This window comes from Phaseolus vulgaris, chromosome 8 (genome assembly GCF_000499845.2).
Source record: "Phaseolus vulgaris cultivar G19833 chromosome 8, P. vulgaris v2.0, whole genome shotgun sequence".
Classification (NCBI taxonomy): Eukaryota; Viridiplantae; Streptophyta; class Magnoliopsida; order Fabales; family Fabaceae; genus Phaseolus; species Phaseolus vulgaris.
This window is the reverse complement of record NC_023752.2, coordinates 49,792,683-49,810,929: the sequence shown is the minus strand read 5'-3', so window position 1 is coordinate 49,810,929 and position 18,247 is coordinate 49,792,683. Positions and strand designations below refer to the sequence as shown.

General features: G+C 35.3%; 1 protein-coding gene and 1 pseudogene across 1 annotated transcript; both read left to right on the top strand.

Moving 5' to 3' along the window:
• The first annotated feature begins 1,703 nt into the window (after positions 1–1,703).
• On the top strand, positions 1,704–2,237 carry LOC137825297 (VQ motif-containing protein 9-like). Its single transcript, XM_068630971.1, has one exon. The coding sequence runs from the start codon at positions 1,704–1,706 to the stop codon at positions 2,235–2,237; it is 534 nt and encodes a 177-aa protein (XP_068487072.1).
• Positions 2,238–3,138: 901 nt separating this feature from the next.
• On the top strand, positions 3,139–4,184 carry LOC137827169 (uncharacterized; annotated as a pseudogene).
• Positions 4,185–18,247: the final 14,063 nt, after the last annotated feature.

Below are 18,247 nucleotides of genomic sequence, written 5' to 3'. Positions count from 1 at the left end.
AGGTATAACCGTTAGGAGAGAGAAAGTGCTCAGGTATATAAGGAACTCTTAACAGACTTTGAGGTACGTTTTTCCAGAACACTTGAGTACGCTGAGAGAATTCTTGCACGGTTCCTTGAGTTGAGATTTTCTCTCTTAGTATTTGGTGATTCCGTCACTAACTTGAGCGTCGGAGCGCGATCAGCCGCAGTGGCGCCACTCTGTCTTTTTCAGGTTCTCGCGAGGATTTGAGGCGTGAGGAGCAGAGGCTAACGTGGTGCGAAGCCGATCCAAAAGGAGAAACCTTTGACGTGGCAAGGCTCTTGCACTCAGGTCAACCGGCAGGATCAGTATCTAAATTAGTTTTTATTATTGATAAATGATTTCTAAATTGGTATCTAATTAGCTACTAATTATTTAGATTCTAAAGTTGGTATATAAAACCTTGGTATCTAATTTAGTCGAAACTAATAATTTTGTCTCTAAATTTAGTTTCTAATTAATGATTTTCTAGTAGTGTACTCTCACAAATTTAGATGATCACAAATTCATTTAGGTGAAGAGTGCTCTCCTTATACAAAGAGAAAAAAAGATAAAATAAAAGAATACATAATAAATAAAAATTAAAAAAAATATAGAGTAGATGAATTACAAAGGAATATATAAATACATTTTAAGTTTTTTAAATTTGAGGAAATAATACATTTAGTTTTTAAAATTTAAAATTGATTTTTTAGTATGCAATTTAATATATATTATTTTAAATATCATTAAATATTTAATTTTCATGACTAATAATCATAATTTAATTAACGAAAAATTAAGTTAACTATGTTTTTTTCATTATTCAATTTGATTTTGTTTAAATAAAAACTTGTAAACATAATTATCAAACTACTTTTTTAAATGAGAAAGATATTTATTAATGCGCTAAATTTGTAACTAGTTTAAGTATCAAACGAATTTAGAATTCATAGACACCCTAGTTTTCGAACAAGAGCTAGAAAATAACGTCTTACAAATATTTAAAATAAATATTGAAAAATAACATCTGAAACAAATTTAGAAGAATAAAAAGATGTTAAAAAAAAAATTAAACATAGATTGGCATATAATTAAGATTTAAAATATCATAGAAAAGGGAAAAAGTTGTATAAAACAGTGTTTGGTATTAAAAAGTGTGGTCAACAACTTCACGTACAGTCAAACGTATATTGATAAACCGAACCTCTTATGAAGTAGACCCTTCATCTACATTATACATCCATTAACACACAACACAACACTCTTCTCTCCATCTTTTATTAACTTCATCACTCTCTCTTTACTCATTAATTATTACACTCACAACTAACAAACACTTTCATCAATTACTTCACCACTCCTCTAAGCCCCAAAATATTTAATTTCCCACCAAACTCACCTCTATCTCTATTTTCTTTTATTATAATTACCACAAAAAGTATCAACTAATTATCATTTTTCTTTTAATATATGAATTAATTTTTTATGCTAAATTCAATTTCATTTTCATAAGTTTATATGTACGTTTAATCTTCATACAAATTTAATCATGTATCACATGTTGGTCTCACTCTGTATCTATATATATATATATATATATATATATATATATATATATATATATATATATATATATATATATATACCTGAGTATTGGTTTTAAGAAGAGAAAGTGTTTATACTAAGCAAAGAAAAGAATAATGGATCAGAAAAACTATGAATCATCATCATCAATTTCTTCAACTTCTATGAGAGATCAGTGTCTGAAGCAACTCAACAAGCTTTCACATAACATTTCCAAACCCAACGTTAAGAAATCCACCTTCGACTCTCTCACCGATTCTCCGCCAAAGGTGTATAACATCAGCAAGAACGATTTCAGGGACATGGTACAAATGCTCACCGGTTCACCCGGTCACAACCACCAACCCAAACAGGTTGCAACCTCTCGCCTCCACCGCCTCCGCCCGCCGCCGCTTCCGCAGGTTCTCCGCCACCGTCCGCCGCTTCACCCCGTCGCCGCCGCGCCTCCGTCGCCTCTACCGCCGTTTCCCAGCGTCCACACGGAGTCCCCTGTCTCGGCGTACCTGCGGTTTCTGCGGAACCCGATGCCGTCGTCATCTTCGCAGTCGGAGTTTCAGATACCGGCTTCGCCGGTCACTTTTGGATGCTTGAATTCGGTTTCCCATATTCCCCTGTCACCGACTATGCCGGTTTCGAACAGAGATCTTTGAAACTTGTGTTTGTTGGGGTTAGTTATTGTAGTTTAATAAAATTTGTAATCTCATTAGATTTCTAAGAGGTAACCATAGTTGGACTTAAAAGTGATAATTTCTGGGAAAGAGTAAAATTGAGGATTCATGTTGATCTTAAAGCATGGTTAAGCTTAAATTGATGAACTACTACTTTTTAGAAACTAATGAAGATGCCAATTCATAAATAAAATATCAAAATTAGTACTTTTTTTAACTATCCATCAATACATATTACTATTATAAAAAATGTTCTTGTATTGCTTAATTAAGAAATACAAGACACTATCTTTTTTTGTCAAGTAATATTAATTAAAGATAATTATTTCTATTAAGGCATTTACAGTTTTTAGATTTTTTTGCCAGTTACAAAATTATTAATTTTTATTAGAAAGTCAGTTGCACTTGATTTTTTTTTATGATGTTTAAACTCATATTATCTTTTATGAGCTCCTTTTTTCTAAGGATTTTGTGTTTTAGTTTAGGAATCTTAGATTGAGAGGATTTATGATGAATGAAAGAATGTCTATTTTAATTTTAATTATTCTACAACCATTGTACTTTTTTTATAAATAATATATTTTACCCTGGCACATTAGGACAAGATTTCAAATATAGAATAATGTACAAGCCCGAATTATGAGAGACAAAGTCTGCGGTTTGAAAAGTAGGTATACTCACTTTAATTTAATTTAATTTCATATCTACTGTTGCTTCGCTAGTAAAATTTCCATTATACACATGTGATTAACACTTTTTAAAAAACAATTTCTCTAACTAGTTTGAAAGTTATTCAACGCCACAATTTATGTTAAGTTTATCTATATTATTAATTCAATTTTTTAAAATCTTATAAGGTGAGGTTTGATCTACTTATATACAATGAAATGCTTTAATTTTTTTTCTCTTCTTTGTTTGCATTGTTTTGATTCTTTCCCTCTTCTTCTTTGCAAGTTTCTCAAACACCGTTCATTTAGCATGTGAGATCGTAACTCTTATCTTTCTCTTGGTTCCAACGCTCTTACTCCTGATACTCCTGAAGACAGTGATCCTGTTACTCCTGAGGACAATGATCCTGATATTCTTGAGGACAATGACGATGATATCCACATGAAGGTGAAAAAGCATAGGAGACACAAAAAGCTTTGACGTTTTACATTGCTTGTTTTGGTTTTTGGAAGCCTTTCAAGGTTTTATGCGATGGGACATTCATGCATCACCTTGTTGTGAATAAATTAACCTTGGCTAAGAATGCACTTGCCAATATCCTTAGTACTAATGTCAAACTCTACACTACCAGGTGTCTTTTGGCTAAGTTGAAGCGACTTGATCGCTCAAATTCTGAGGCTCTGAAAGCAACACATAAACTTATAGTTACTAGATGTAAGCATGATAGATGTGTGAGTGGAGTTGCTTGCATCAAGGAGATTGTTGAAAAAAGAAATTTTGAACATTTCTTTGTTGCTAGTCAGGACACTGAGCTCCAGAAAGAGTTGCAAGAGGTACCTGGTGTGCCTCTTATATATGGTGTTTGAAAAGCACTATTTCTTAAATCCCCATCTACATATCAACAACAATACGTAAAAACTTATGAAGAAAAACGGTTGCATCTGACTACGAAAGAGTATGAGGAAGCTAACAATTTTATGACTGAAACAATGGAAATAGAAGATTCAAAAGATATTCGAGGACTAAAGAAAAGTATTGGAAGGAGAAGGAGGAACCGATTGAAATAAAGGATAAACCTCTCTTTAAGAGAAAAATAGCTAAGGGTCCAAACCCACTATCTTGCAAGAAAAAGAAAAAGAAAAGTAAACAAAATATTGGTCTCCTTCAAAGGAAACAAAAGGAGACTATGGAGTGAAGAAAAGTAGGCAAAGTAAGAGAAAGAGGAAGAGATCACATAAACAGAAAATGCCTACAGAATGAGACAAGGTCGATTTATTTTGTAGCTAACAAGAGAAAAGCTTCTTGACTTTACTCCTTCATGGAAGTTCCATGTTCACCCATAAGAGACAAAAATAAAACATTGTTTTACCCATAAGAGAAAAAAATAAAACTTTATTTTCTTCTTCTTGACTTTTAATCAGATTGAATACTGCATAAAGTAAAAAAAAACCCATAAATATATAGTCTAACACACGAATTGGTAGCCTCGGTGTGAGGAGTGTGTGTTGGAGATCCCACATCGACTAGATATTAGAACACTTCATAGTATATAAGTGAGTGCAAAAACCTCACCTTATAAGTCGATTTTATGAGGTTGAGTTAGAACTAAAAGTCCACATTTTAATACCCATAGTCGTCTCTTTTAATCTTAAGTCAACTTAAAATAACACATTATATATATATATGAAGATTTGTTCAGCTAAAATCTAAGTTCAAGTTTTTCTAGACCGTTTAGTGGTTTAAGACTTTCTAATGGTATCATCGTCTGTTGAATAATTGTTGTTTTAAATCATCTAACCCTTCTATTTATTTTTCCTCTAACTGTTAACGCCTCATGTTATTTTAAAACTAAAATATTGTACACGTGTTTGGTTTGTATGAGAAACGTCCTGTGGAAAGTTTTAAGACAATTATTTTTTGTCTTTTACTTAGGAACTTGAACTTGACATATATTGTTTAACGTAAGAGTTGAGAGTTTCAGAGAGAAACTTCGAGTCGTAAGTATAAAAATTATTATAGTGAATTTTGTCGTGGAGGTAGACTGGTTATAGTCGAACCACGTAAATTGTTTGTGTATGATTTTTCGTACTTTGTTTATCGTGTTTTACATTCTCATTCTCGATTTCTGCATTTGTGTATTACGTTAATTAATCATACGATTAAGTAAATTGTGTTTGTGTTATACAAACTGGTGTAGTGAATGTGGAATAAAGAAATTCAATCAAGATGACTTATACGGTGTATTAGGTTGATAAATTTACTAGCTTGAATGATTTTGGGCTAAGATGATTGAATATGCGTGTTCTTTTGGTTCAACAAGGCATTCTTGACGCTTTGGAAGGAGATTTTAAGTCTGACAAATCCATGACTAAAAAGGACAAGATTGCATTGTTAGAAAAGGCTCATAGTGCAATTGTTCTAAATCTTGGTGACATAGTCCCGAGGCAAGTTTCGAAGGATACAACAGGATTATGGACGAAGCTTGAAAGCTTGTATATGACCGAGTCCATGGTTAACCGTTTATACCTGAAACAGGCGTTATACTCGTTCAAGATGAGTAATGACAAGGTTGTTAGTGAACAATTGAACGAATTTAATAAATTTAATACTTGATCTTGAGAACATTGATGTTCAAATTCATGATGAAGATCAAGCATTATTGTTATTGTATGCTTTTTTCAAGATACATGATCATTTCAAGAAGACTTTGTTGTACGGGAGAGAAAGTCTTTCTCTCGAGGAGGTTCAGACTACTTCGAACTCAAAAGAGTTGAATAAGAGGATTGATGACACTAATGAATTTCAAGCTTTAAATTGTATAATACTTCTTATGTGATGACCCTAATAATATCTAACTAACTTTCTATTTCCAGAATAATTTTAAAAAAAATCTTTCGTAAACTTCTTTAAGTTAATCATATGAAATGAAATATTTTAACAAAATATTAATATATAATTCAACTTATTTCATAAAATATAAGTAACTAGGAATAGATAATGTTTAATCTAACTTTCTATCCAACCCAATTAAATTAAATTTGGTTAAGTTAATTTTACCTTTTTTTTTTAGTTACCAACCGTACCCAATTATAATTAAAGGTAGAGTTATATAGTTCACTGATGATGGAAGAGTGCCTTCATTCGAATTGCATTTTCTTGGTGGAGAGGTGGGAAAGCTTCATGGGTTGTAGCCGACAAGAAGCTCACTTAGAGCTTATGGATTCCTTGAAGGTGAAGGATAGGTATGGAGAGTGATAGGTGAGGCCTAATCACTTGGTCTAGTGGAAAATTGAAGATCAAACGTCTATCCTAGGGAGGGTAGGAGACACAAGTGTAATTGGCAAAAATTTGGCAGCAATTCACTCATTTATTAATCTTGCAATTACATGAGCCAAACCCTCTTATTTATAGTGTTTAGAGGGCTGAAAATTCAAATGAAAGTGGAAGGAAATTCAAATGAATTCCCTCCCAAAAGTGGCGCCTAATGAAGCACATGGGAGGGGTGTGACTAGTGTTGTATGCTCACCCCCTCTATGGGCTTTCTAGACCGGCCTTGGTAAATTTAGAGGTTTTTAGAAACCCTAAATTTACCTAGGTTGGTGTTTTAGGTGCCAAAATTAATTCTAAGAAAAATTACAAATAAAGTTCCTATACTAAATTTTGACAAGAAATTAAAGTCTACTCTACACTAAAGTTTATGGCATTTTGAACATGTATAAGAAGGTTTCTCTGCCATCTGTAGCAGCATTCCAGTCTTCTTGGATCCTCTTGGCCATAGCTCTAGTGGTTGGCCCAAATCTACTCTTTGGGGGGCTTGCATGTGGGCTTGTGCTTGGGCCTCTTCCATCATCCCCTCCCTCTTGAAAAGGATTTGTCCTCAAATCCAATGCTTCCTCTTCTTCATTATTAGGGGGATGTATGTGGCTGGATGGTTTCCATCATCCCCTCCTTCTTGAGAGGTTTTGTTCTTAGATCTACAAAGTTGATCTCGAACAACAGCCTTATTCTTGCTTTGACAACTATGCTCGTCCTCCTGGATCAAATGTCCATCTATAGGAGTCATCAAACAAATCAAATGAGTTAGTTTCAGCAGTTGTATAAAAATCAGTCTCATTAAGTTGCTATTTCTTTTGTTTATTTTTTGTTTTTGGCAACTTTTCACTAGATTTCTTTAGAGAAGAGTACATAATTTTTTTTTCTAAGTTTTTCCTCTCTTGTAAGAAAAGTTTTTTATGTGTTCCTTTACTAGATAGGAGGCTTGTGGGTTGTTCAGAAAGAAGTATCTTTTCAACTTTGTTTTAAATTTCTCTTCTTTCTGAATGACCTTGTGGGAAGGAACACTCTTTTCTCACGCCTCTTTTTTCCTTAAGATCTTTTTCTTGGTTTTTTATTAATTTTTCTTCATCTCTTTTTTTTTTCTCATTTGCTCTTGGTCCTTTACCACTTGGGAGGGTGGTAAGGGATAGAGTATAAACTTCTTTTCTTTATGAGTGAAAGTAATCTCATTGGTAAAACCATTGTGCATAGTTTTCTTATCAAATTTCCAAGGTTTACCCAACAAAATATGACAAGCTTCCATGGGAACTACATCACATAAAACTTTATCTTTATAATTTCTCACAGAGAGCTTGACTTTCACTTGCTTATCTACAGTTAATTCCCCATCTTCATTGATCCATTAAAGTTTGTAAGGTTTAGGATGAGGTATTAATTGTAGATTTAGCTTTTCAACCATTTTAGCGCTACAACAATTGCAGCAAGAGCCACTATCCACAATGAGAGAACAAACATTTTCTAAAACTTTGCATCTTGTATGAAAAATGTTTTCTCTTTGTGTCTCTAGGTTCACGCTAGATTTATTGTTGAGGGTTCTTCGAATCATCATTAACTCACCCTCACATGGATATGCTCCCTCACTATATTCTTTTTCTTTTTCCCCACTAGATTCATCTTCATGACTACTATATTCGTCTACCCCTCTTAGAAACATAGTTCTTTGATTTGGGCATTGGGCTTGTACATGGCCTCTACCATAACACTTAAAGCACTTGACATCTCTATTGCGGGTTTGTGGGGTTAGCACATCTTTTTCTATATTTTTGGGAGTGTCCTTTGGTTTTTCCTTTGATAGGCTTTCCTCCCTTTTATACTCCTCTTTGTGATAAGAGTTAGAGTATGAGCTTTCCCTACAACTTGAATTTTTTCTCAAATTTTGTTGTTCAACTTTGATACAAAGTTGAATCAAGTCATTCAAGTCTTGGTAGGGCAAAAGTTCAACTCTATCTCTAATCTCAAGGTTAAGCCCACTTAAAAATCTTGCTATGGTGGTGGGTTCATACTCCCTAATTGAGGCTCTCATAATATATAATTCCATTTTCTGCCTATATTCATCTACACTCATGGTCCTTTGTTGGAATCTTTGGAGCTTGTCCATTAACTCCCTATTATAATAGGAGAGAATATGGCGGCATCTTAAGGCTCCCCTAAGATCATTCCAATACTCTATGGGAGGATCCTTATGAAGACGCTTATCTCTCTCAAGGGTCGTCCACCAATACATAGCATTTCCTTGGAAACTTAGAGTGGCTAAGGGTACTTTTCTTTCCTCACTTACTCTATGGCAAGCAAACAATTATTCTACCTTCATTTCCCAATCTAGGTAAGCTTATACGTTCTCTTTTCCATGGAAATAAGGTAGATCTACCCTAACCTCTCTTGGGCTTTCTTTTCTTTCCTTTCTAGCTTTCCTAGGGGGTGGTTGATAATATTCATTAATTCTAAGACTTTGTTTCCTCAAAGAATCATTACCCCTAGAGTTAGATGCATGAAAACTTTTTTCGATTTGTTGTATTCATCCCTTTCTTTAACCACTTTCAACTCTTCTTTCATCAAAGCAAAATGTTCATCCCTCTTTTTGAGTTGGGTCTCATGTTGCAATTGTCTATATGAAAGTGATTGAAAGTCTTGTGCTAGTTGTTTCAAAAGAGATTTAATAGAATCTCTATCACTTCACTAAAGTTATGTGTTAAAAGCAATTTACCAAAAGAAAGATAAGTGGAGTAATGTAGGTAGATTCCCAGGAAAGAGAGGTGAATCACTTGAATTACTTAAGTACCAAGCCTTTCCTAGCCAGATTCTATCCTTCAAGACTTTCACAAACCTTTCTCTTGTTGAAGATGGATGAAGCCTCTTCTCTACCTAGTGTTAGTGTGTGTTTGATGTAGAAAAATAGCTAGTTTGTTGTAATGTTTGTAATAGGTTTAGATGATCTTGTATGTAGGCTTGTATTTGTGTAAGGTTGCCTTTTGCTACATGATCTATCCTAGATGCCTAACCAAGCCTAGATCAAGCACATGATGTGGTTAAATGGTTTTTGAAAAGTTTTTTAAAGTGCTCTTAAAAGTTTTAAATCAGTACACAAATAAATCTGTTTTATGGAGAAAGAATCAGTTTATTTCTTCTCTGTTAAAAGGCTTTTCTAAAATTCTGATAAAACACCACAGGTAAAGCTTAGTTAGTTATTTCAGTTAAAGTTGAGCTGGCCTATTTGCTATCATTTAATCTGTTTCACTGTGAAAGAATCGGTTTGCTCTTTGGTCAGTTAAAAGGTTTTTCACAAGTTAGTTAGGGCACCAAAGGTACAACTCAGACAGTTATTTCAGTTAGCTGAGTTGGCGGTTTTCACAAAATAAATTTGTTAAGTTCAAAAATGAATCTGTTGTTTTCATAACTGCTTTTCAACTGTTTTTTGAAAAGAAGTTAGAAATTGTTTTCTATATAAAGAAAAGTCTCTCTCACATGAAAAAGTGCTGAGCAATTACGTTTTTTACAGAAATCAAACAATTTCCATGTGAGAAGAAGGATTGAAAGATTTTTGAAAGGTTTTTCCAAAGAAATTTTCAAGTGTGCTTGTTCTAGGAAACCTTTGATCTTGGTGAAGGTGCTGGTGCAGTTCTGCAGCAAATTGAACTACTGGTTTTGAGTTCTTGCATCTTCTTTTCAGGTGTAATCATTCCTTTATTCTGTTTTGTAAAGGCGTAAATGTTAGTCACTCCTTGATAGGGTTTCTTGGAGTGCAAGGTGTGCTGAAATAGGGTTTTTCAGCATTGTTGGTGTTGTTCTTGTAGTGTTCAAGAACTGTTGAGTTTGTAAGTAATTGGTACTGTTTTTAGTGGATTCCACCTTGGGGTAAGGTGAGACTGGACGTAGCTCTGTATGAGTGAACCAGTATAAAAACTTGTGTGCCTTTCTTCTCATCCCTACACTCATTTCTGGTTTTGCTTAATTCTGTCAAGAACTAAATCTGTTCTTTTGAAATTGAATCTGTTAATTCTGGGTTTAAGTAAAAACTGTTCTTCCTGATCTGTTAAAGCTTTCTAATCACAAACAAGGCAGTTGTATATGATGGTTTAAGTGATCTGTGAACAAACAGTCTATTCATTAAAATCTGAGAAAGAACCATTCTCCTTAGAACCTTGTGTTGAGTAAATTTGTTTGATTTCTAAGCATAACTGTATCCTTCATCCTCATAATATTCAGCTGATCTGACTCTGTTGTAATTCTCTGTTAATCACAATTCTACATTGACCAAATTCAAATTGTGCTAGACTGCTCTGAAGAATCAATCTGTTTCATGTAAAAACAATCTGTTCTTTTTGCCTCTGGTATACTGAAAATTGTGTGTTCCTGCGAAAACTTTATAAGCTCAATTCACCCCTCCCCTCTTGAACTTAGACACTAATAGACCCAACAATTGGTATCAAGAGCTAGGGCTTGTATTTTGCTCAAGTGTGTGCATGATGTCTGAGTTTAAAATGCCTTTTGCTGAAGGTGCGTCTATTAATAGACCTCCTATGTTTGGTGGTGTTAACTATGCTTTCTGGAAAATCAGGATGAAGATCTTTATGGAGTCTATTGACATGGGAATCTGGGATGCAGTGGTCAGTGGACCTTTTATACCTATGCAGGTTGTCGAAGATGAAACAATAAAGAAACCTTGGTCTGAATGGAGTGAAACCGAGAAGAAGAAGGCCCAATATGACTCCTTAGCCAAGAATATCATCACCTCTGCACTGAACATGGATGAGTTCTTTAGAGTCTCTCAATGTAACTCAGCCAAAGAAATGTGGGATGTACTAGAGGTGACTCATGAAGGAACTGATGATGTGAAACGGGCAAGGAAGCACTCACTAATTCAGGAGTACGAGCTGTTCAGAATGCAATCTGAAGAAAGTATTGCAAATGTGCAGAAACGATTTACACACATTGTAAATCACCTCACTGGCCTTGGTAAAGTCTTTGACAAGGAAGAGCTTAACATAAAGGTACTAAAATGCCTTGATAGGAGCTGGCAGCCTAAGGTAACAGCAATCTCAGAATCCAGAGATTTATCCAAGATGTCCACTGCTGCACTTTTTGGAAAGCTGATAGAGCATGAAATAGAGCTGAAAAGATTGAAAGAACAAGAAACTGTGGAGAAGAAGGCCAGAGGAATTGCTCTGAAAACTACCATGGAACATGATACAAGTGAGGAAGAAGTTGATCCTGAACATGATGAGACCGTGAGTCTGCTCACCAGAAAATTCAGCAGGTTTCTTAAAAAGAAAAACCGTGACAGAACTCAACAAAGAAAGAGGTACTCTAAACAACCTAATGATTCAAATTCTTCCAATTACACGTGTTTTGGATGTGGTAAACCAGGTCATATAAAAGCTGATTGTCCAAACAATCAACATAAAGAAAAATCAGCAAGCAAGAAGAGTGACAAAGGCAAAGGTAGAAGAGCATACATCTCATGGGAAGAAAATGATGTATCCTCATCCAGTAATTCCTCAACTGAAAGTGAAGAAGCAAATCTGTGCTTCATGGTGAATGATGAAGGATCCAACTCTGACTCAAAAAACAGCAGGAGAAACCAGTGGTACCTTGACAGTGGCTGCTCAAAGCACATGACTGGTGATGTGACTCAGTTCATAAATCTGAAACTCAAAGCTGAAGGGCATGTCACATATGGAGATAACAATAGAGGAAAAATTCTTGGAAGAGGAGATGTTGGTACTAAAGACTCAACCACTATTGAGAATGTAAGCATTAGCCAGTTGTGTGACAAGGGATACAAGGTCAATTTCGAAGCCAACACTTGTACAATTTCAAATGAAATTTCTGGTAAGGTGTTGTTCACTGGAAAAAGGGTAAATAACATCTATCTCTTAGATATTATAAAGAGTTGTTCTGAAAACGAGTGTTTGTTGTCTAAAAATGATGAGTCATGGCTGTGGCATAGGAGGCTAGCTCATATTCACACAAATCACTTGAATAAGCTAAGGTCTAAGGAACTTGTTTCTGGTTTACCAAACATAAAGTTTCAAAATAACAGATTGTGTGATGCTTGTGTAAAGGGAAAACAGATTAGAACTACCTTTAAATCAAAAGATATGGTTTCTTCAAATAAAGCTTTGGATGTTTTGCATATGGACTTGTTTGGACCATCTATGACTGCTAGCTTAGCTGGAAATTACTATGCTTTGGTGATTGTTGATGACTTTTCAAGATATACATAGACTTTGTTTCTTGCTTCTAAAAATGATGCATATAAAGCCTTTAAGAAACTAGCTAAGGTTCTGCATAATGAAAATGAAAATAGGATAAAACAGATTCCTAGTGATCATGGAGGAGAATTTCAAAATGCAAAGTTTGATAAATATTGTGAAAAACATGGGATCATACATAGTTATTCTGCTCCTAGGACACCCCAACAAAATGGTGTTGTTGAAAGAAAGAATAGATCACTAGAAGAGTTAGCTAGGACTATGCTAAATGAATCTGGTTTACCTAAATACTTTTGGGCTGATGCTGTATACACTGCTTCTTATGTGCTTAACAGAACATTGATTAGACCAATTCTTAAGAAAACTCCCTATGAATTGTATAAAGGTAGGAAGCCTAACATTAGTCATCTTAGGGTGTTTGGCTGCAAATGCTTTGTCTTAAATAATGGTAAAGATAATCTAGGGAAATTTGATCCTAAATCAGATGAAGGAATACATATTGGATATGCTATAAATGGTCATGCTTATAGAGTGTATAAAAAAAGATTGCTTGCAGTTGAAGAATCTATACATGTTGTATTTGATGAAACAGATTTTTCTGTGCCCAAATCTGTGCTGGACGAACCTGGTATGGATGATTTAAGAACCATTATGCAACAGAATCAATCTAGTGAGCTTGATACAACTAATTCAAATTCTATCAAAGAATGTACTGTGAATGCAGGACTGCCTAAAGAATGGAAGACTTCAAGGGATCTCACTCTTGACAATGTAATTGGTAAAATTGAGAAAGGAGTCTCAACAAGGAATTCACTCAACAATTTCTGCAGAACAGTGGCTTTTGTGTCACAGATTGAGCCTAAAAGCCTGGAAGAAGCACTGCAAGACAGCAATTGGATAACAGCAATGCAGGAAGAGCTGAACCAGTTTGAATACAATGAAGTGTGGACTTTGGTTCCAAGAAAGCATGAGATGAACATCATAGGAACCAAGTGGGTGTACAGGAACAAGATGGATGAACACTGCTTCTTATGTGCTTAACAGAACATTGATTAGACCAATTCTTAAGAAAACTCCCTATGAATTGTATAAAGGTAGGAAGCCTAACATTAGTCATCTTAGGGTGTTTGGCTGCAAATGCTTTGTCTTAAATAATGGTAAAGATAATCTAGGGAAATTTGATCCTAAATCAGATGAAGGAATACATATTGGATATGCTATAAATGGTCATGCTTATAGAGTGTATAAAAAAAGATTGCTTGCAGTTGAAGAATCTATACATGTTGTATTTGATGAAACAGATTTTTCTGTGCCCAAATCTGTGCTGGACGAACCTGGTATGGATGATTTAAGAACCATTATGCAACAGAATCAATCTAGTGAGCTTGATACAACTAATTCAAATTCTATCAAAGAATGTACTGTGAATGCAGGACTGCCTAAAGAATGGAAGACTTCAAGGGATCTCACTCTTGACAATGTAATTGGTAAAATTGAGAAAGGAGTCTCAACAAGGAATTCACTCAACAATTTCTGCAGAACAGTGGCTTTTGTGTCACAGATTGAGCCTAAAAGCCTGGAAGAAGCACTGCAAGACAGCAATTGGATAACAGCAATGCAGGAAGAGCTGAACCAGTTTGAATACAATGAAGTGTGGACTTTGGTTCCAAGAAAGCATGAGATGAACATCATAGGAACCAAGTGGGTGTACAGGAACAAGATGGATGAACATGGAGCTATCACTAGAAATAAAGCAAGGCTGGTTGCTAAAGGGTATAACCAAGAAGAAGGTATTAATTTTGGTGAAACCTATGCACCAGTAGCACGTCTTGAAGCTGTCAGACTACTTCTAGCATTTTCCAGCATACAAGGTTTCAAGCTGTTTCAAATGGATGTCAAGAGTGCATTTCTAAATGGCTACATCAATGAAGAGGTGTTTGTATCTCAGCCTCCAGGGTTTGAAGATCACAAAAATCCAGAACATGTGTACATGCTTAAGAAGGCCTTATATGGATTGAAGCAAGCACCTAGGCAATGGTATGAAAGGCTAAGTGAATTTCTGCTCTCTCAAGGATATAGCCGTGGAAATTCTGATAAAACTCTCTTTCTAAAGAAGAAAAGAGAAGATATCATACTTGTGCAAGTCTATGTAGATGATATTATCTTTGGATCCACAAATGAAGAGATGTGTGAAGACTTTGTGAAAACCATGAAAAGTGAGTTTGAGATGTCAATGTTAGGAGAAATGAATTTCTTCCTTGGGCTACAAGTTAAGCAACTCAAGGATGGAATTTTCATAAGCCAAGAAAAATACTGCAAGGAACTGCTTAAGAGGTTTGATATGGATAAATGTAAAGCAATCAGCACTCCTATTTCAACAAGCTGCCAGCTGGATCAAGATTTTGCAGGAAAATCAGTGGATCAAACCAAGTACATGGGTTTAATTGGTTCCTTATTATACCTAACTGCCAGCAGGCCTGACATTATGTTTGCTGTGTGTTTATGTGTTAGATATCAATCTGATCCAAAGGAATCACACTACAATGCAGCAAAGAGAATTTTGAAATATTTGCAAGGATCTAAGGATGTTGGATTATGGTATCCTAACAAGGTATCCTTAAATTTAACTGGTTTTTCAGATTCTGACTTTGCAGGTTGTAAAGTGGATAGGAAAAGCACAAGTGGAACTTGTCACATGCTTGGATCAAGTCTAATCTCTTGGCATTGCAAGAAACAAGCTTGTGTTGCTCTCTCCAAAGCAGAGGCAGAATACATAGCTACTGGAAGTTGTTGTGCTCAAACCTTATGGCTAAGGCAGCAACTAAGTGATTTTGGAATTTTGTTAAACAAGATACTTATAAATTGTGATAATACTAGTGCCATAAATCTGTCTAAGAATCCTGTCATGCACTCAAGGACTAAACATATTGAAATTAGACATCACTTTCTAAGAGAACATATAGCTAATGGAACTTGTGATATACAATTCATTGGTACTGGATTTCAACTAGCTGATCTATTCACTAAACCACTTGCTAAAGACGGGTTTTATTTTCTTCAAAATGAATTGGGTATTATTAGCTTAAATTGTCCTCTGCAGTGAAAATTTCAATCTATTGTTTTATGATTTAACATGTTTTGTTCCCTGTTTCAGAAATCACAGTTGTGACTAGGAAAGAGAAAGATTTACTTTTCTCTCTCTCACTTTATCTTTGACTGCTTTTTCGGTTATTAACCAGCAGGCCTATGGCAATTAGTGTGTGGGTATCCTAACTGATTGGATATTGTGGAGGTGCAACAGATTTGGTTTGCCAAAATCAGGTTCCAAGATATTCTTACGTGAATCCACACCTGAACCTACTGCACCATTGGAATAAAATCTGTAGCATATCTAATAGATTTGATTTTTCTTCAAAACCCATAATTCCCAAAATCTGATCAAATTGTCCTTCATTAAAATCTGTGATTTTCAAAATTTGATTTAATGATTCTATATAAACCTAGCACAATTCAGCTTGTCTCTCACACCTTCTCATTTGTGCTATAAGCTGTCCAGGTTCACACTTGCTTCACCACAGGTTTCATTTCTGTTCTAAGTGATAATCTGTACTGCATTTTTTTTTCTCTAGAATTGTATGTTAAGAAACTGGTGCAGGGAAAAACAGATTGAGCATGGCATCCTCATCACACAGAAGGAAGAAATCCAAGGAGCAATCCAGCAGCAACCAAGGTATTCTGGAGAAATGGTTTGCTGGAGATTCTGAAGCAATGACAAGGTACATCCATGAGACAAGCAGAAAGCAAGTCAATGCACCCAAAGTGCTGGAATTCTCTTGGTTGAGAGAAGAAAATCTGACTGAAGCAAAAACCTTGCTCAAGCATCAAAAGCTGAAGAACTTCCTAGAAATGACTGGAAATGTCTATCCAGACTTGGTGAAAGTCTTCTACAGCAACTTGGTTCAAGATGGCAAAAATTTGGTCTCCCATGTGAAAGGTGTGAAGCTGAAGATTACTAGAGAAATATGGAGTAATGTGGGAGGAATCAAGTATTCTGGAATGAAGGTAAGCAAAGGTAACACTGCTGGAATTCAGGGATTCAACAAGATGCAGTTTTACAGAAGTTGTGTGAGAAACCCTGCTGAACCAGTGGCTAGATTCCATGCTGGAAATCTCACAATCATTCCAAGACTCCTTGCCTACATCATTGCTTGGCAGCTTACTTCAAGAGGAAGTAATCATGCAACTCTCCATGAAGAAGATCTGATTCTGCTGTATTGTATCATGAACCAACTAAAGGTAAATTGGGTGAGTACAATGGTTGAGCATATGCTCAAATCCACAAGGTTACCAGACTATCGTTTTCCATATGCTATTTTTGTGTCAAAGCTAATTGATTACTTTGAAGTTGACACTACAAATGAGAGAAATGACACCATTAAGGCAGCAAGTGAAATAGACAACTCCACTCTCTTGAAGATGGGCTTTCAAAAGGAAGATGACAGCTGGATATTCAGAAGGAATGCTGCAAACAGAGCTGAAAATGAAGTTGCTGATCAAGAAAATGCTGATGGAGTGCAGAACATGGATGCATCACCAGTACACTCTGCTGAACATGAAGATATTGCTGCTACAAGTCAAAATGCAATGGTTGCATATGAGGAACCTGAGTACAGAAGTGAACCTCTGTCTATGTTTGAAAGACTAGTGCTAAGCAGGCTGGACACACTCACATATGAGCAGAAGGCACACTATGAAATGACTTACGCCAGGTTTCAACACTTGGATGACCAACTTGAAGGAGTTCAAGTGCAGCTAGCTGAGCTCTACTACAATGACAAGTGATCCTATATCTAAGTCTTCAGCTTTTATATGTTGAACATTTTGGAATTAATCTGTTTGTCTTTATTCTGCACTGGTTTTTTTTTGTTGATTTCATTGAGGTTTGTAATAGAACTTAATACTGGATTTATAGTTTGAACTGTGATGAATGGCTTGCATGTTTTTATCCCATGCTTTATTCTGTTTGATGAATCCAAAGGGGGAGAAGAACAGCCACAGAAAGCTACATGGTACATGAAGGTAGCACAAAACTCACAACTGCTCTATTATGGTTTTATGTCTAAAAATTCTGTGCAAGTTTTGGCAACTAGTCTAATACAGATTGTGAACATCAAACTATGCTGTGCAAAGGGGATTTGTCTCCATCAAACAGGGGGAGATTGTTGAAGATGGATGAAGCCTCTTCTCTACCTAGTGTTAGTGTGTGTTTGATGTAGAAAAATAGCTAGTTTGTTGTAATGTTTGTAATAGGTTTAGATGATCTTGTATGTAGGCTTGTATTTGTGTAAGGTTGCCTTTTGCTACATGATCTATCCTAGATGCCTAACCAAGCCTAGATCAAGCACATGATGTGGTTAAATGGTTTTTGAAAAGTTTTTAAAGTGCTCTTAAAAGTTTTAAATCAGTACACAAATAAATCTGTTTTATGGAGAAAGAATCGGTTTATTTCTTCTCTGTTAAAAGGCTTTTCTAAAATTCTGATAAAACACCACAGGTAAAGCTTAGTTAGTTATTTCAGTTAAAGCTGAGCTGGCCTATTTGCTATCATTTAATCTGTTTCACTGTGAAAGAATCGGTTTGCTCTTTGGTCAGTTGAAAGGTTTTTCACAAGTTAGTTAGGGCACCAAAGGTACAACTCAGACAGTTATTTCAGTTAGCTGAGTTGGCGGTTTTCAAAAAATAAATTTGTTAAGTTCAAAAATGAATCTGTTGTTT